Source organism: Jaculus jaculus, chromosome 15 (genome assembly GCF_020740685.1).
Source record: "Jaculus jaculus isolate mJacJac1 chromosome 15, mJacJac1.mat.Y.cur, whole genome shotgun sequence".
Taxonomy (NCBI): domain Eukaryota; kingdom Metazoa; phylum Chordata; class Mammalia; order Rodentia; family Dipodidae; genus Jaculus; species Jaculus jaculus.
Window position 1 is genome coordinate 47,958,775 of NC_059116.1, and position 21,049 is coordinate 47,979,823.

The following is a 21,049-nucleotide window of genomic DNA, read 5'->3' on the forward strand; positions in this document are numbered from 1 at the left end:
ACATCAAAATAGAGAAGAAAATTGTTAGTTTTTTTTCCCCATTCTGCAAGTATGAATGTAGTAACTCTCATATACAAACATAATTCCCTTTCCTCCTTCTCCCACACACATTTATATTCACTTTTTTCTTGGAAAGGTTGGTGGATCAACAAGAAGACATGAACTATAATGTTGATTTTTCACAGTACCATTTCAGAGCTTTAAGAAAAAAATACATACTTATTTGCTGCTTTTAAAGTTTACAGCCCTTTTATAAGACTCAGCAATCAATACAGACAAATACCAACATTCTCATCTATTCCAACATCAAAGCAAGCATTTGTGGTAGAGTCCTGGCACTCAAAATAGCTGTAAGAAACTGACTTTGATTAAGTTATTTCATCTCTCTGACCTCCTAGAAAGAGGGTAATAATGGTGTCTACTTCATCAAGCTCAGGTGAGAATTAAATATATCAATACATATAAAGAGCTTAAAACAGTATTTAGTGAAAAATATTATAAGTGCAAACTACCATTAATAATGTTAATATTAAAATAAGAACAGATATATTTGTATTATTTTAAAGTCATAATTAAATTTTGTTAAAAATAATTATTGAAGGAAGTAGAACATCTGTGTACCTTAATTCTAACCTCAGTCATAGGTTTATTACACCCACTTCCCTAGTTCTGATTTAAATATTTTAGTGTGATTTCCCAAATTCTATTAAGTTTAGACTCCTATTCTGTTTTTAAACAAGTTATACTTATTTCTGATACATGGTCTCATGTAGCCCAATCTGGTCTCAAATTTTTATGTATCTGAGGATGACCTTAAGCTACCTCAAAAGTGCGTGATATCAGGCATGTGACACCATATACTGTTTGATGTGGTGCAAAGCACTGAACCTACTATGCTAGGCAAGCAGTCTACTAAGAAAATTCAAACTAGGTGTATTTTGGTTTTATTTAATTCTTTTGTACAACTACAGGGCCTATGATTATGATACTTCATTATCTTTTTATCATCTGATCTCACAAATGTGACTTCTGTCATATTATCTGAAACTTGTAAACTATATTTCTTGAATTTCCATTCTTTAGATGAAAGAAATAGCATCCAACACTTGTGTTCACCTCTGTTCTTCTGCTTTACCATGTTACTTTTAACATCTACCATTTCGTTTCACATCATCAAGGCTTTGATATTAGTATTCTTTTTAAATTAATTAATTTATTTATGAGAGAGAAAGAGGCAGAGAGAGTGAGCAAGTGCATGCCAGGGCCTCTAGCCACTGCAAATAAACTCCAGATGCCCACGCCCCCTTATGCATCTGGCTTACATGGGTCTTAGTCAAATTGAACCGGGATCCTTTGGCTTTGCAGGCAAATGCCTTAACTGCTAAGCCATCCCTCCAGTTGCCTGATATTAGTATTCTTTACAGAGATTGCATAATTCAAGGTATGTCTGCATATGGCAAAACCAAAACATGTGACTGATTCACAGAAAATAAGATGTCAGGGGCTGGAGACTGACTCAGCAGTTAAGGTGCTTGCTTGCTTGCAAAGCCTAACAGCCTAGGTTCAAATCCTCAGCATCCACATAAAACCAGATGAATAAAGTGGATCATATATCTAGAGTTCATTTGCAGTGGCAAGAGGCCCTGGTGTGCCCATTCATATTCTCTCTCTCCTTGCAAGCAATATATATATATTTATTTAAAAAAATAAGATGTCAGTCTATAGCCACTAAACAAGATATCTTGAAAATGTGTTCTCAGTGTACAGCCCTTTATAACATTCAGATCCTTGGAACTATACCTCGTGTTTGTTTGCATTCTTTTCAGCTTTTCATTTTAACAAAATATGTGCATGCATGTTCATGCATGCCAGTGCACTTGCATGTATGTGCATGAGTATGCTTTGCATGCTTGCTTGTATATATGCATGTTGAGGCCAGAGGACAACCTTGTTTATTCGTCCTCAGGAATACACTCACCCTTTTAGGAGACAGGGACTCAAGAGCTTGCTAATTTTTTTAAGTCATGTAGTCCTTTTTTTTTTTTAAAGAATTATAACCATGACTTAGGAAGGACAATGAACAACAGTGTGTAACAAACAGCTGATTTATCTTGGTTAAAGAACAGCTCAATGAATTTTTCTCTAGCCTTCTTGCTGTGCTTCCACACAAACACTGACCTACCTTCTTCAGGTTAGCATTTCTGGATGCTAGGCCCTCAGAACAGGAGAGTAAAGGAAGTATCGAGGCAAATAACACCAACTCCTGTGTTATCCGCAATGTTTAGTACACTGCATACTGTGTGATAAATGACAAAAAAGGAAATGACTCTTCAGACACCCTACTGATCCACTGGAGAGGAGAGTATATGAGAATCAAGATGGCTTACCTGCTGTCCCTGCCCTCTTGCAGCATCCAGTTCTGAGAGAGACATGGTGAGCTTCTCTTGCTGTTCTGATAGGTATTTCTGATAAAGGCTTAAAAGCTCTTGGCATTCTCTATATTGTAGCTGAAGAGGTGAGATCACAAATTAAGGGAAAAAAATCTTAAAAATTGAGTCAAACTGTAGGCATCAGTAATGCTTTTCTGATTCCAGTAGACAACAGAGACCGAAATATAACAATAATAGTAATGGTCACCCCATAGAAAAGACATTTTCTCTCAGTTCCTCAAAAACTTAAAGAGGCATGTGAAGGAACTCAGCACTACAACAACAAATTAATTGAAGCAGGACATAATGTCATATGAGATAAAAAGACCCTGGGCTACACAGACCATGTTCCTAAAGAATGAAAAGAAAGCAGATCAATGATCTAAATGTAAGAGATATACTAAGCTCTTTTTAAAACAATTTTGTTTGTATGTGTGTATGTATTCATGCCCGAGTCTCTTTGCCACTGCACATGAATGCCTGTCTGCTTAGAAATTGAACCACTGAACCTAGCTTTACATGGGTTCTGGAGAATTGAGCCCAGGGTGGCAGGCTTTGTAAACAGCTCTTTTAACCACTAAGCCATCTCCCAAACCCCACACTAAACTCTTTTATTTATTTATTTATTTATTTATTTATTTGAGAGTGACACACACACACACAAAGAGAGAGAGAGAGAGAGAGAGACAGAGAGGGGGGGGGAGGGAGGGAGAGAATGGGCATGCCAGGGCTTCCAGCCACTGCAAACGAACTCCAGACGCATGCACCCCCTTGTGCATCTGGCTAACATGGGTCCTGGGGAATTGAGCCTTGAACTGGGGTCCTTAGGCTTCACAGGCAAGCACTTAACTGCTAAGCCATCTCTCCAGCCCCACACTAAACTCTTAAGCCACAAAAGTACATCCTTGTAACCTTAGATTAAGTAATTACCACATAAAAGTATAAATAATTAAAGAAAAGATAGATAACATTGGACTTAAATTTTTTAAACTGTGCTTCATAAGGTCCTATTCAGAGACTGAAAAGACAATTCTAAGAATGAGAGAAAATATTTGGAAATCATAGACATGCTAGAGGACATATAAAGGTCTCATTCAACACAACAATAAAAAGGTTATTAACCTACTTAAGAATGAGCCAAGGCTCTAAGGTGGCTTCCATAAAGAAATATAGAGATGGCCAAGAAACACAAGATGCTAGCACAACAGCCAATAGGGAAAGGTGAATCAAAACCAGTGAGAAATGACTTCACATCTACTAAGAAAACCATATGCAAAAAGATTACTGAAAACTACTGTTGACAAGAATAGGGAGAAATTGGACCCTTTCCAAATACCTAATAGCAATGTAAAGCTGTGCTGACAGTCTGGATGATAATTTCACAATGTTTCAAAAAGTTAAAGGTATCATAAACTACCAAGTTCACTTCTAAATATATATCCAAGAAAACCAATAAAAATACAACCACATGTTTAAGGGTATCCCACAGTTCCCTCATGTTCAGTTTACAAAAATTTTTGAACTTATCATTGGACAAATGGATAACCAAGATGTGGTATATATACATGGCAGAGTCCTACTCAGCAGTTAGAAAAAAGTGACAAAATAAAATTTGTAGAAAAATGGTCAAAATTCAAACAGATCATACTCAGCAAAGTCATACAATCACAGAAAGACAATCATTGCATGGTCTCACTCATTTGTGGCTCCTAACCTGGATCAGCTCCAGATGCTGACATACCTATTTGGTGCCACAGAATCCTATATCCTGGAAGACAGACTAAAAGGTTGAACCCTGAACAGGATCTTAGAGGGAGCACCTAAATCAAAGGGCCCTGGAGAAGGTGAGATGAAGCCTAAACTTAAATTTCTACTGTTTTTTTTTTTCTTTTCTTTTTTCCCCGCCTTTCTTTCTTTTCTCTTGGTGCTGGCCTATAACTCCCAGTACCAGGATGCAGTTAATATCCACAATGAGCTGCTGATCAAAGAGACCTACAAGGTTTCCCAAAACAAGACAGACTTCTGTCAGAGCACTTGATTACCTACCAGAGGTTAATGTAAGATCCTACTGAAGACACCATATGCTGCTGGTACATGGAGAGACGTGACTGGAATCTGGAAGAGAGCCAGTCCCCAGATAGTTAGCCCGTCTAATGCTAGAAGGCAGTACATGGACTACTGGTGGAAAGTGGCCAACATCTGTCCTAGTAACTCAAGGTCTAAGCTACTCAGAAGCAAGCAACCTGACATGATGCTCACACAATTGCAATAGTGGCAGACACATACCCTTGGCAGGTAACCAAATGCTCTTGGGTTGGCTAAAAGATCTGTTCAGTGGAAAGGAACCCATATCTAGAACTGGGAAACAAGTCAGAATCACACCCAGATAATGAGTTTGCTTTCCAACATCAAGCTCCCACTAATCTTGGGCTACAAGAGGGTTTACACCTATTAAATTCTCTAACTAATAATAGTTATCCCATTTAACCTCCACTGGAGAATTTCCTTCTCTTTTTTCAGATGGAAGAGGGACTTGAGGAAATGACCAGGCTCCAGTCAAAACCATGAAGGAATTGGGAAGATAAGCAAGAGTGCTGCATTTTTGGTGAACCTGATATCAGCACAAGGGTGAAGGAGATAAACACTGAGAACAATCAACACCTACCAAACCAGAGATCTAGAGGCTCCTAAGAGCTCATCACTGAAGTAGATTTAAAATGAACCCAACTTGGCTCAGGGAATTTTGCAGAAGAGGGAGTGGAAAGATTGTTAGAGCCACAATTTGCAATATTATACACAGAGACATTGACTCTTCCCCATAACTGATGGATGCCCCCACAATACATGCATGACCCACAATCCCCATGAGAATATGCATCCCCAACGAGGAGGGTCCCTTTGGAAAGGGGTAGGGATGAGGTAAAGTATGCAGTTTACATACTGAGTATGTCCAGAACAAAATTTGAAAAAATGCTACCACACGGTAACTCATCTATATGCACGTACTCAGAACAGCATTGTTCCTGACAGTAAAGAGGTAACAACAACTTCAGGTCCAACTCACCATTAGGCAATGTGGAATATTTATAAAATGGAATGGCATTTGGTCTAAAAGTTAATGAAGTACTAGTACATATTGCAATCCTTCATTGACATGGAATGCTCCAAACTGACAGTCTATGTAGACAGAAAGTAGAAGAGCACTTGGAAGAGAATGTGTGTGTTGATTTGAATGTAAATGTATATCCCCCGTAGCCTGAGATATTTTTGATTAAGTTTCAGCTTGTACTTAGGTCTCTAGCACTCTTCAGAGCCCTGCTGGAGGAGGTGTGTTATTGTGGGTAGATCTTGAGTCCAGCCCTACTAGGTGTATAGACAGCAACGTGACCTCTAGCTGTTGCTTCTCTCTCTCTTTGTACTGTGGATGTTTGGAAGTTAGCCAGTTCTTCCTCCATGACAGTTTCCCCTATAATCTTTAAGCCTAAAACCAACCCTTGAGTTCCATAAGCTTCTTTGCTCAGGTGTGTGTCCCAGGAATGAAAAGGAACAGCAACACTGGAGTAGTAGGAACTGGGGAGACGGGCCTAGGTTTTGGTAGAAATGACATGAATATAACCTGGAATGAGATAATGGCAATGTCTGCATACTTTGGGGTATTATACTCAAAGCTTAGTTGAATAGTTGAAAAGGCTGTATTTTATTATGTGAATAATATCTCTATAAAGCTGTTATAAAAAGCTAATGTGAAGTAGAAATGATGTTATTGTTCTGGTAAAAAAGAAGCACTGCCCATTTTACACAAAAAGTTCCCAGCTACAGTAAACATAAAGTGATTATAATTCGTTTGTCTCTCTTAGTATAACTTCAGTTACATTAGTGTTTCATTAATAAAATTATCACCAGAGAATTTTCTGCCCATGTATTTTGCTCCATTCTTTTTTTTGAAAAAATTTATTTATTTATTTATTTATTTGACAGAGAGAGAAAGAAAGAGAGCTGGGTGTGGTGGCACACACCTTTAATCCCAGTACTCGGGAGGCGGACGTGGAAGGATCACCATGAGTTCAAGGCCACCCTATGACTACATAGTGAATTCCAGGTCAGCCTGGGCTAGAGTGAGACCCTACCTTGAGGAAAAAAATAAAAAGATGGAGAAAGAGGCAGACACACAGAGAGAATGGGCACACCAGGGCTTCCTGCCACTGCAAACAAACTCCAGACACATGTGTCACTTTGCACACCTGGCTTTATGTGGGTACTGGGGAATCAAATGTAGGCTGCCAGGCTTTGCAAGCAAGCACCTTTAACTGCTAAACCATCCCTCCAGCCCCTATTTTCCTCCATTCTTTACCATTTGGCATAAAGAATATGGTGTCCTAGTCTGGGTACACTCTCACAGTTCCTAGAATCTGAACAAAGCTCCCTGTAACACATTAAGTCAGAAAGGTCTAACTTCACAGGCCAGGATTCTGGGAGACACAACAATCTGACCAACAGAGTGTTTGGTTCTAATTTGTCATTATTGTCATTTCCTCCCAGGCTCCTTTTTGGATCATTTCTGAATCTCCCTCTTAGCACTTACTTACTTATGCTATTGGTAAAAGAATTCCTGTCCAATAGGATTATTCTGCAATATACTTTCTATAAGAGGTTATCATGATTTAAGGAGGGGATAATATTTCTGAAATGTCAAAAATGGCAAGTGGTTTCAATATCCCTTAACATTTTCATAGGCTAATCACTGCTTCTGGGCAGATTCCTGTTCTAATAACTTTTGCCAATCATAGTTGCATAAATAACCAATTGCTTCATTATTCTCATTATTAACCTTTAACAAAAAGGAGACTGGAATGGTTTATAGAAGAAGACTGTCAGTGAAAGGACAGGTTACTGAGCTTTGAGAATACATTAACTACAAGAGCTCTTTGAATACTTGGTGTCTTAGACAATAACCATAGAATAAGAACAGGGTCTAAATGAGCTAATATGTTTCCAAAGTCAACCTGTGTTACAGCTCGAGGTTTTGCATTTCTATACTTTTTGTGAGCAAACTCCAAGGACAGGAATGATTTGTGGTGGTCCCAGGAGGCTCTGCCAGCTATTATGTATATAAAAAAAATCTTTTATTCTAGCTGTTACCATAGGCAGTAATGTTTACGGTAGGTGAACATATTAGTGTGGTCACAGAATATGAATTTTGTTCTAGAAAAATCAAGCACAATTATATAGCCTACCAGTTAAATGTCAGAATTTGAGACAAATTATATGCAATTAATTTAAATACATGCCATGCCACGTGGCCAAGTATAAAAATAGGCAATCTTATCTTTATCAATTTTATGCCTTTCTTGATTTTCCCATTTCAGAATGACCTGTATTTCCTTCTTCCTTAGAATAGTGAGACTTCCATTCTCCACCTGGGGGTCAGATTTATGTAAGGAGACTTTAGGGAAGTGTCCTCTTCACTGAGTTAAACAGGAGGTTACAATGAAAAACAGGCACATCTGACTAAATTTTGGCCAAATGACAAGAATACAATATGAAAAGTAAGGAAAGGTGTGTAGTGAACAATGATGTGCCTTTAATACACTGCGGTCTGTGCAGCCACCCCAGGAGAAGTGAAAGCAAACAAATGGTCATCACAGCCTCTCCACAGAAGAGTTTTCACAGAATAACATGCACAAAGATGAACTGGTTGTAAAATCACATTTAAATTTAACTGAATCAAATAGTTAAAGTGGCTACAGGAAATGGTAGTTTCCCAAAGCATAAGGACTTAGCTCTAAAACACACTACAAGGAAAAAAACAAAACATCCAAAGTGGATAGGGAGGCAAGTACAAGACTACAGATGCTATGAGAGGAAATAAGAGGTAAGGGGAAGAATCACAAGAGATAGACATAGCATCATTAGAGTATCAAAATGGAGAGACATCTCTCAAATTGGAAAAATTGCCCTGACCCAGAAATATCTACCCCCTCATCCTCACCTTAACCTTGCTTCTGAAGCCCATGCACTTAGTAGTCTTGCCTTTCCACAGAACCAAATGAAAGCAGGTCTCTCAGAGAGAAGAAAAGGGGAATCATTAAGTTCTTTTGGAATCAAAACTCCTTGACTGAATGCATTCTAGGATAAGGAGAATAAAGTGCTTGAAATATCTTGTTACACTAATGGAAGAACATGAACATGCTCACAAACCAAAGAAATAGGACAGGCCTGAAGAGTTCTCTCATTAGCCAAATTTGGAACAACTGTGTTCTGAAATAACTATCCTCATTAATAGAAATAAGATAAGTAAATTAAAAAATCTATATAAATAAATAAGAATCCAAATTTTCAAAGTCATACTTCAAAAAGATAAAAGACAGGGAAAGGCAAAAGCAAAAAATCTTGAGGTCATTCTTTACAGAATAATTCTTTAATTTTTTTTTAAGAGAGAGAGAAAGAGGGAGAAAAAGGAAGAAAGAGGGGGAGAGAATTGGCACACCAGGGCCTCAGCTACTACAATCAAATGCCACATACTTGTGCCACCTAGTGGACATGTGCAACCTGGTGCTTGCCTCACCTTTGTGCATGTGGCTTACTGGGATCTGGAGAGTGGCACGTGGGTTCTTAGGCTTTGCAGGCAAGTGCCTTAATGGCTAAGCCAATTATCCAGCCCCAGAATAATTCCTTATAAGAAGTTAAGTTATACCACAAAGAAACATAAAACTTCAGAATGGGAAAGATCTTGCAAATGTTTAATGTACAAAAAAAAGTGACACTTGTTTTCATAAGAATGCCAGCTAATACTTAAAAACATATTAAAAGATTTTTGTTTTTCTTTTAGTCACTACATCATTTCATACCAAGGGAAAAAAATGTACCTTTAAAAAGGTGACATCTGGTGTTATCACACACAAAGTGAATGAACTAACCTGGTTTCACTAACATTAGAAAAGTGGAAACCATGTACCTCTTGCATGAAATAGGGAATATCATCTATGTAATAGTCTTGATAAATATGCTTAGTTTCAATTTAACAAAATCTGCAAGCCTAGCCCTCATTTTACAGGAATTCAAAGAAATATAGGAGTAAGTTAATCATACTACAAACAGACAAATCAGGATGATTTCCTGACACACACAGCAGCTGGCTCTCCAAAGCAACAGGCTTGAATTCATGACAAGGTCAATGTCACAGGGAAAAGGGTGCTGGGTGGGACAGAAATTCTAAATTAAATAGATCAAAGACACAATTACATGTTACCCATAAGTCTTGATAGGATCCTGGTTGAAGGAGAAAAATGGCAGTGAAAGCTGCTTGAGACAACTAGGCACACTGCACAATGGCTCAGGAACAGTGAGTGATAGACTTGCCACTGATTTTAAGTATCAGACTGTGTTTTATCACATAAAATCATCTTATTGCTAGGAAACAGGTCTGGATTATTTTCTGTTAACATGATGCCAAAATGAAGTAGTTTAAAAAAGCAAATTAATCTCTACATATATTTTACAAATATAACATTATAAGCTAATAGCTGATATTTCTGGCTCAAATCTATTCTAGTTTAGTACTAATCTAACTGTGGGCAAGGAACTTATGCAATGGAGAAGTAGGTTGTGGGTAAAAAAAAAACTGGTTTCAAGATAAAGTGCTCAACAGATCTAGACAAGAATTCCATACATATCCTTGTTTTATGCTGCAACCTATGGAAGAGTAAAATTCACTCATACAAGTCTGATACCTAAGCAGAGCACCAGACCAGCTCATTTAGAGGTTTGAAGTTTCTACCTTGTTTCTGAAGGGCTGCAAAAACAGGTGGGGCTGAAAGAGACTTTGAAATGAGAACACTAAATTCTTTTATTTGCACATGTCATTGGGCCCTAAGGTTTTTCAGGAAACCTTTTACACTTCTAATAGTGACTTCATGGTCATTTCTCTACAGTTAAAGATAAGGACAGTTGTTTAAAAGCTTCCATGCAGATACACTAAACAACATCTATCAATGTGCCAGAGTGCTAAGAACTCTGATTTTCATGTTTCATTCATACATAGGACTTTAAGATAAATATGTTTCAACAAGGCCCAAGGTAGAAACATTTTCCCCATTTGGAGCATCTATTTTAGCAGTCTTTTTTAAAAAAAAATTTTATTTATTTATTTATTTGAGAGCGACAGACACAGAGAGAAAGACAGATAGAGGGAGAGAGAGAGAATGGGTATGCCAGGGCTTCCAGCCTCTGCAAACGAACTCCAGACGCATGCGCCCCCTTGTGCATCTGGCTAACGTGGAACCTGGGGAACCGAGCCTCGAACCGGGGTCCTTAGGCTTCACAGGCAAGCGCTTAACCGCTAAGCCATCTCTCCCGCCCTGGAGCATCTATTTTAAATCAATGATGTCTTTTATCAATTAAAGAAACCAGCCTAGATTATATATACATATGTGTGTGTGTGTGTGTGTGTATGTATATGTATATGTATATATATATATTATATACATATGTATATATAAATCTGTTATTACATAGAAGCTTCTTTCCAAGGTGATGTGTATAACACTCAGAAATTTCCACTTCCAAAAAGGAACCCCTGACAACACAGACCACTGAAAACAGTCTTCATACTAAGCTCTCTGGACCCTAGGAAGTGGCCTGCAAAGTTGTATGAATAACAGCTTTGAAGTAACTAACTACAACCACAAGGAACAGATAAAATCTCCTTAAAAAGAAGTCACCTCACTCTGCTTCCTATCTCTAAGCAGACTTGCTCTTTTCATTATATTGAAACCCACCATGAGTTAATTTCAATAACCATAATTCTTTTCTTTATATATTTATCTACTTGAACTATATCTGCTTCTGTATAAGACCATTCATTTCTGAATAGAAATATAAAGTGAGTTTAAGATGATCCTTAAGCTCTGCCCTGGAAAGCTCATAATCATTGCCCTTTGACCCCCAACCAAGATACATGGAGCCATGAGGAACAGGCCCTACCCTTGGGGAAGCTCATGATCAGTGCTGGAGAATTACAAGGAACAGGCTGCCTGTCACAGGCTCCCGTCACCAATGAGCTCGGCATCACCCCCATGACCTCAATGCAGATGTAAGCAGATAACCAGACCCACCTTGCACAGGAGGCCTCTGGTGAGCTCACACTAGGCTGCCCTCAACTCATATCACAACTGAGTAAAACACCTAGAGCAGTCACAGCCCAAGCCCAGTGAGTTTCCAATTGTCTTCTCCCTTTCTGGAACCTGGAAGAGCTTACCTGCACTGGAGCCACTGTTATTACATTCTTAGCAAAACAAAGGGATTATATCTCTAGATGGGCAAACCCCAACATACAGTAAGGTAAGGAAGCAAGGCAGGATATCCCCACCAAGAATGCCTAGTCCTACAGTTAAGTCAATAACAACAAGAACTGCTATGAGCAAATTCCAGACAAAGACTTCCAAAACACAACTATGATAAATATAGATAACACACTTAAAGAGGACATGGACAAAAATCTGAATGCAATTAAAAAACCAAATAAAAGGTTGTTTCAATGGATATCTGGATGAATTCAAAGAGGACATGAAAAATACATGAATGAACTCCAGGAAAGCACAGAAATTTGACTAGATGTAATGAGAATATCCAACCAGGGAATGAAAATGCAACTCTATAGAGAGATCCTGGGGAAAAAATGCTAATCAGAAATGAAATAACTCAGCCAGGCATGGTACTACATGCCTTTAATCCCAACTTGGAAGGCAGAGGCAGGACAATCACTGTGAGTTCAAGGCCAATCTGATTACATAGTGAATCCCAGGTCAGCTTGGGCTAGAGCAAACCCTACCTTGCACCCCCGCTCAAAAAAAAAAAAAAAAAAAAAAAAAAACCCTTAATTAAAGAGCTCCCAGAAAAACCATACCAATAGAATAGGCCATGTAGAAGAGGCCAAGTATCAACAAGAAGTACAAAAAAGTATGAGCAGGACTTGAGCAAAAAATGGGATACCTTTAAAATGACCAAATGTTCAAATCATGGGCACAGAAGATCAATGGCATAAAAAGTGTTTTCAATATCTTCCAATTTTTACAAAACAGAGACCAATCCAAGTACAAGAGGCAGACAGAACACAAAATAGACAGGACCACAAAAGAAATTCCCCACATCTCATTATAGTTAAAACACTAAACACATGAAACAAAGAAAGAATACTAAAAACAGTAGGAGAGAAAGAGATTGTCTTATAAAGGTGTGCCAACTTCAACATCAGATTTTACAATGCAAACTCTAAATCCAGAAACACTTACAATAGAGTATTTCAAATATTACAGAGCAAAATTATCCTCCATAGTAGAAGGAAAAAGAAAAACTTTCCTTGATAAAATTAGGACTATATTAATATATAAGGACTAACCTAGTTATATCCAATCACATGGCAAAAAAGCTAGAAATAAAAGATACAACAGAAAATACATAAACTTCTGGAGATTGAAAACACTATTGAACAATTAATATGGGTCTTTGAAGAAGCCAAGAAGGAAATAGAAAACAATTCCTAGAACTGAGCGAAAATCAAAATGCAGCATATCAAAACCTATGGAACAAAATGAAGGCAGTATTAAGAGAGAAGTTTATAGTTCTAAATGTCTACATTACAAAAATAGCAAGATGTCAAATAAGTAACAGTCTATCTGAAGGCTTTAGAAAAAAAGGAACAATCCAAATCCAAAACTTTCCTAAAAGAAATAGTTCAGGACAGAAATCATTGAATTAGGAATGACAAAAAAAAAAAAAAAATCCAAAAAACTGATGGAAGAGACAGTTGGTTTCTTTAAAAAGATAGACAAGATTAATAAACCCCTAGCCAAATTAGACAAAATAAAGAGAAAGAAGACCATAAACAGTAATATTAGAGGTACAAAGGAGATATTATAACAGGTTGCAAAGAAATTAGATCATGAGGACATATTTCAAAATCTGTGTTATATCAAAGTAGAAAATTTAGAAGAAATGGGTGATTTTTTTTTGACACATAGGAGCTACCAAAGTTAAACCCAGAATAAGGAGCTACCAAAGTTAAACCCAGAATAGATGAATAATTAAAATATATGTATAACAAGTAATGAGATCAAAACAGTAATTAAAAATCTCCCAACCAAGCTGAGTATGGTGGCACACGCCTTTAATCCCAGCACTCAGCAGGCAAAGGTAGGAGGATTGCTGTGAGTTCAAGGCCAGCCTGAGACTACACGGTGAATTCCAGGTCAGCCTGGGCTATAGCGAGATTGTGCTTCAAAAAAACAAAACAACTCACACAACAACAATAACAACAACAAATTTCCAACCAAAAAAAGCCCAAGATTAGATGGTTAGCTGCTGAATCCTACCCAACCTTAACAGAACGGAAATCACTTCTTCTCAAGGTATTTTATAAACTCAAAAGGGAGGAAATGCTCCCTAAATCCTTTTTGAAGCGAGAGTTACCATAATAGCAAAATCAGAGACACACCAAAAAAGAAAATTATACACAGTATTCCCAATGAACTTAAAATGTAAAAGTTCTCAATAAAGTTATAAGTTAACCTTAAAACACGTTAAAAATACAATTCACTTTGATCAAGTAATTTTTATTCCGGGAATACAGAGATGATTCAAAATATAGAAATCAATAACCATAACACATCATATAAATAGGCACAAGACATTGACGCAACAGATACAGAAAAGGGCTTCAATAAATACATCATCCCTTCATGACAAAAACATTGGTGAGAATAGGGATGGAGGGACCACATCTCAATGCAACAAAGGCTGTATATGACAAACCTTGAAAAACCTTGAAATAGTCCCACTAAGATCTGGAACAAGATAAGGGTGCACACTCTCCTCACTGCTATTTAACATAGTACTTAAGGTGTTAGCGCCAGTGAAAAGACAAGACAGCATGGCACTGGCACAAAAATAAGACACATAGATAAATGGACTTGAATAGAAGATCTAGGTATAAATTCACATGACTACAGTCACCTCATTTTTTGACAAAGAGGCCAAAACACATTGGAGAAAAGACAGCATTTTCAACAAATGGTGCTGGAGAAACTGGATAACTACTTATAGAAGAATGAATCCGCACTCTTCCCTTTCCCCTGCACAAACAACTCCAAGTGACTCAAAGACCTCAACATAATGCCTGAAACTACAATAACTAGAGGAAACCTTAGGGAGAACACTAGAGTTAGTATATAGGCATTAGGAATGATCTTCTCAATAGGACTCCAATAGTACAGGGAATAATACAAACACTCAACCAATGGGATCTCATGAAACTAAAAATCTATTGTTAGCTGAGTAAACCATCAACTGAGTCTTTAGGCAACTTTCAGAATGAGAGAAAATCTTTTCCAGCTATATATCTGAGAAATATTTAATGTCTTGATTTTACAAAGAACTCAAAAAACTAGCCATACAAAAGGTCAAAAAAAAAATGGGGCAGAGAATTGAACACAGAGTTCTCAAAGAAGAAATACAAATGGCCAATAAACATCTTAAGAATGTTCAACATATCATCTAGCCAGCATGGAAATACAAATTAAAACTACTTTGAGATTCCATATCACTGGTCAGAATGGCTGTCATCATGCCTTTAATACTAGCACTCAGGGGGCAGAGGTAGGAGGATCTCTGTGAGTTTGTGCCCATCCTGAGGCTACATAGTGATTTCAAGATCATCCTGGGCTACTGTGAGACCCCATCTCAAAAAACAAATCAAATAACAACAAGTGCTGGTGAGGGAAAGAGGAACCTTATTCACTGTTGGTGCAAGTGTAATCTAGTATAGCCACTATGGAAATCTGGAGGATCATCAAAATACCTAAAAATAGAACCTAAAAATACAGCCTTAATCAAAATACCTTAAGACCCAACTCGAATCCTACAGGGCATAAACCCTAAAGAGTCTCTACTACAGAGACACCTGCTCAGCTATGCTAGTTGTTGCATTCTTCACAATAACTAGGAAATGGAATTAGCCTAGATGCCATGGAGAAGACCCTGAAGCACTCAAGAAGTTTCATTGTTCCCCATGTGGGTGGAGTCCATCCTTCCCAGTAAAATAGTTTTCTAGGTTTTTACAGATCTTTCTTTAATCCACCTTAGCATGTTTGTGAGTTTGCTTTACTAGATTTTAGCCAGCTATTTTGTTTTAGAAGGAAGCATATACAAAATAAAGAATGAGATGCAAAATAACTTGTCTCCTTCCTTTAGAGGAAGCCGAATTCTGGCTTTGCAGAGCAGTGTAATGTCTCTATTTTGGCTGGTGACTAAAGTAGTAATAATGAGCAAACATTATTAGTTTTGCCTTTAGTAATTTTATATGGTATAAGAGCCCATGGGAAAGCAAGCTCCTTGTCTTTCTCCTAATTTCTGTTTAAGGTTTCCATTCTTTACCTTTCTCTATCAGACTTTTTCAAGCTTATTTTCAGTATGATTTCTAAGCTCAAGTCAATATTGCCAGGTTATCAGCTATAGCCATTGGAGACAGCATTCTTACCAGTCACAAATACTTTTTAATGCAGTATGAAGATACCATTCAATATTAATATTTCAAGGTTAGTGTCTTAAAAGTCATTGAAATAGTATTTATAATTAGAGTGACAAATGACAGGGGTTTGTTCTTGTTTTGTGTTTTTGAGGATTGTTCTGACTCTAGCCAAGGCTGACCTCTAACCCACTTTGTAGTCACAGGCTGGGCTTGAATTCACAGTGATCCTACCACTGACTTCCAAGTGCTGGCAATTAAAGGTATGTGCTACCACACCCAGCTGAGATGTTTTATATCATGTAATCATATACAATATTTTTAGGAGCTGGAGAGGTGGTACAGCAGTTAAAGGCACTTGGTTGAAAGGCTGCCAGCTTGGGTTTGGTTCCCCAGTACGCACATAAAACCAGGTACACAAAGTGGCACATGTGTCTGGCATCTGGAGTTCATTTGAAGTGGCCAGAGGTACCATTCTCTCCTTCTCGCTTCTTCTTCTTCTCTTCTCTCTTCCAAATAAGCATTTTTAGGGTAAATTAGAATAGTAGGAACATATATTATTACTTGCCTCTGAGGACAGCTGAGAATACTGATCACAAATATAAATTACCGCTCAGAGAAAAAATTAAGTAACTTCCATGTTGAGCTTTATTATCTAAACTCAGTGAATGCAGCATGGCCTGAAGGTAATAAAGTGTTTTATGAATAACTGCACTTCAGTGGTTCCTAATATCACTGAGCTTCTATGGACTGTTTAACACAATGATATTAAAAATGACTGTCAAAGAATTATACTAGTGCCTGACCCTCCAGTCAAGGAATGCCATGGAGGATGACCCTGAAACACTCAAGGAGAAATTTTACAACCACACTAACGCGAAGAACTCGCATTTTGCTTTACTACTTTAATAGTATTGAGTATGAAGTAGACTAAGAATAAGCTCCAAGGCCTACGGTTTTTAATATATAGGGTTAAAAATAGAGATTAAGACCAACTTAAAAACAGAACACAGTCAATGATTTATATTTTGTTTCTGAATATGTGTGTTTATGAAAATTTTAAAGCAATTTTGCTAGGAGGTAGAAACTTTTCCTATTAGGTTCTGTTTACTTTTGATTGTTCTTGAAAAGTAAGTGTTAATTAAATCAGCTTGCCAATTTCTACCCTGAGAGCACCACAGCAAGATGTTTAAATATAGCAGGATACATTCAGCAAGTTGAGTCAATGTTAGTGGCCAGAAAAAAAATTAAAGAGTGAAATAAAAGAAGTGGGAATTCCGGATTCAGAGAAAATGAAGTAAACACCTCCTACCTGTTCCTCTTTAAAGTACAGATCAAGCTCCTGGCCCTTATGTGCCAAATAAATCTGTCTCTGGTAAGCAGACAGAAGGCACATGGGCTGGATGCCTTAGAACTCCCAACAAAGATGTGAGTTGCTGGCTTTGTTTTTGTCTCATGTTCTGTAGCAGATATAGCAGGAGTCAGTAACCCATAAATGGCAGACCAGAAAAATAAAATAAAATCAATTTAAATCCAAGAAGAAACTTGTCTTTATTTAAAATTAAAGGGAGCAGAGTATGGTAGTACATACCTTTAAATTCCAGTACTCAGGAGACAGAGGTAGGATCACTGTGAGGCCAGCCTAGGAGTACAGAGTAAATCAGGTCAACCTGAACTAGAGTGACACCCTGTCTTAGAAAAAATAAAAAAGCAAAAATAAAGTAAAAGAAGAAACCAGCAGAAAACTTAAATAGCAGGCCTATCCCAAAACTTCTAGGAGACCTCTTACCTTCTCCCCCAGAAGGACATTTGAAGAGAAGAGAAGGTTGAGGAGGCCAGAGTCTCAACCCCTGCGGTCACCTCCTCCTCTGTCCTCATGATTATCAGGGCAGGACTCATGGAAGACAGGAGTTCTGCCCCATCTAGCTTTAATAGGGTATGCCTGTTGGGTAAGGTAGGATGAGAAGAAGCTAAATGAGAAAGCCTCTGCCCATTCCAAGTAGAGTCTTCAGAGGTTAGGGGAGGAGTAGTAGATGCTAGTGGACTTCTCACAACACAGAACAGAAGTGAGAAGACATTAGCACATTTTCCCAAGTACTGAAACAAGGAACTGTCGATCTGGAATTTTATATCTGCAAATATATTTTTCTAAAATAAAGGAGAAATCAAGACTTTTCAGATGAAGGACAATGAACTTTAAGAGTTCACTACCATAGGTATAGTCTAAAAGAGTGGCTAAAGAAATGGTAGGAAATGATAAAGGGATGAATTTTAGAACATCTAGAAAGAATACAATCAGTGCAAATGTGTGTACATGAGCCAAGCTTGTCTGTCTGTCTTGAGCAGTGTAAAGAACGTGTGACAGGTGAAACAAATGAAATGCTAACAATGAAATGAATAATGACAAAACTTACAGTGGACAACCTAAGGAATAATAGCTGCTCCAGAAGCAAAATCATTCTCTCAATGTTAAGTCCTTATATTTTGTTGCATAGGCAGACAGCTTTTATGAACTTTAAAAATAGCTCCAAAGGGCTAGAGATGGCTCAGTGATTAAAGACGCTGGCAAAGCCTTAAGTTTGGGTTTGATTCTCTCTAGTACCCATGTAAAGCCAGAAGAGAACAATCACACTCAAGAGACTATAGGAGGGAAAAATAACAACCAATAATAGAAGAAACACGAAAACATATAAAGATCAAGGTAACACCAAACTCCACAAAGCTTTCAAGTAAATAGGGATTAATTCACACCTCACAATTATAACTCTAAATATCAATGGACTCAAAGTCCCAATCAAAACACAAGCTAGAATGCTGGATCAGAAAAATGGACCCATCCATTTGCTATCTATCTTACAAATAAATATTAACACCACCTTAGGGTGAAAGGACAAAAAAAAAAAAAAAAAAAAAAGATATTCCAAGATAATGAAAGTAGGAAACAAGCAGGAGTGGCTAAACTGGTATCAAACCAAAAGCAATCAAAAGAGATAAAGACTACTTCCTATACATCAAAGGAACACGAAGATATCACATTCATAAACCTATACACACTAAACACAGGAGCACCAAGTTTTATAAAGCAAAATCTCTTAGACAAAGATAAGCCCCATTATAACAATAGTAGGAGATTTTAATACTCCATTATCATCATTAGGCAGATCATCTTAGCAGAAAATTAACTGAGAAATAAGGGAGTTAAGCAATACCATTGATCAATTGGACTTAACAGACATCTACAGAAGATTCCACCCACATTCCACAGAACATACATTTTTCTCAACAGCTCATGAAACCTTCTTTAAAACAGATCATATATTGGGGCATAAAATGTACCAAAAAATCAGGAAAACAGACATAACTCCATGCATTGTATCAGACCATAATGCAAAAAAGCAAGAGATTAACAACAGAAAATCTACCAACACCTGGAGGCTGAACTATTAATTCACTATTAAATAATACATGGGTAATTGAAAAAAAATCAAAAAGGAAATTAAAAAATTTCTAGACCTAAATGATAATGAAAACACAACATATCAAAACTTATGGGATACAATGAAGGCATTCTTAAGAAGGAGACTTATAGTACTAAATGCCTACATTACAAAAACAGATCACTCAAGTCAATAACTTAATCATCTAGATGAAGGCACTGGAAAAACAAGAACAATATAAACCCAAAAGTGTCAGAAAAAATGGAATGATCAAGATCAGAGCAGAAATCAAGGAACTGGAAATCAAGAAAATAATTTTAAAACTAATTTTAAAAACTAATAAAACAAAGAGATGGTTCTTAAAAAAGAAAAAAAGCACAAGATTGACAAACCCCTAGCCAATTTGATCAAAAGGAAAAGAAGAGAAGGTTCATATCAACAGGACCAGAAATGTAAAAGATGTTACAATGGATACTAATGAAATTAGAAGAATCAAAAGAACATATTTCAAAGATCTCCACTCCACAAAATTAGAAAAACTCAAAGAAATGGATGAATTCCTCAAGTCATACCACCTACCAAAACTACGATACAAATGGATCAAAGACCTCAATATAAGATCTGAAATTCTAAATTAACTAGAACAAAAAGTAGGGCGAACACTCCTAGCATATAGGTATATAGAAATACTTTATGAATAAGAGTCCAACATCCCCAGGGAATTAGGCAAAACTAAACCCAGATCCCACAGGGAAAAAAATAAATAAATAAAGGGTAGGCTCAGATGGATTCACTGCTGAATTCTACCAAATCTTCCTTGAAGAACTAAAGCCAATTTTTCTCAAGTTATTTCATATTGCTGAAATGAAGAGAATGCCCCTTGATTTTTCCTATGAAGCCAATTATACTAATACCAAAGACAGACAGAGACACAACAAAGAAAGAGAACTAGACTGATATCCCTGATGAACTTAGATGCAAAAATTATAAAGTTCCCCCAAACCAAATTCAAGAACACCTCAGAAGTATCCTCCATCAATCAAGTAGGTTTCATCTCAGGGTTGCAGTGTTGGCTCCAATGTATGGGAAATGATAAATGTAATACATCACATACACAGATTTAAAGACAGGAATCACATGATTATTTCAATAGAAACAGAAAAGGCCTTTGATAAAATAGAACATCCCTTCATGATTTAGACACTGGAGAAACTAAGGATGGAGGGTCCACATCTTAACATAATAAGGGCCATATATACCAGACCCAAGGTCCATATCCTTCTAAATAGGGAAAAACTCAAAGCTTTCCCACTAAAATTGAGAACAAGACAGGGGTTTCCACTCTCATCACTGCTTTTCAACATAGTACTTGAAGTCCTAGCCCAAGCAATAATAAAAGAGAAAGAAATAATAGGGATACAAACTTGAAAGGAAGAAGACAAATTAGCCCTACTGACAGATGATGTGCTTCTATACATAAGAGAACCAAAACAATTACACCAAGAAACAACTAGATGTGATACACACTTTCAGCAATATGGCAAGATAAAAAAAATCAGTGGCCTCATGTATACTAATGACAAATATATTGAAAAAGAAATCAGGGAAACTCTCTCATTTATAATTACCACAAAAATATTAAATACCTTGAAATCTCCCAAACC

The 21,049-nt window shown here is 37.1% G+C and overlaps 1 protein-coding gene across 4 annotated transcripts in view; it reads right to left on the minus strand.

Moving 5' to 3' along the window:
• Positions 1 to 21,049, minus strand: part of Kiaa1328 (KIAA1328 ortholog) — a 290,739-nt gene that overhangs the window by 147,064 nt on the left and 122,626 nt on the right. For all 4 annotated transcript variants that reach the window (XM_045135154.1, XM_045135153.1, XM_045135155.1 and 1 more), the window contains one exon: positions 2,388 to 2,515. In XM_045135154.1, the coding sequence (XP_044991089.1) occupies positions 2,388 to 2,515 (128 nt within the window). The remainder of the gene's footprint in view (positions 1 to 2,387; positions 2,516 to 21,049) is intronic.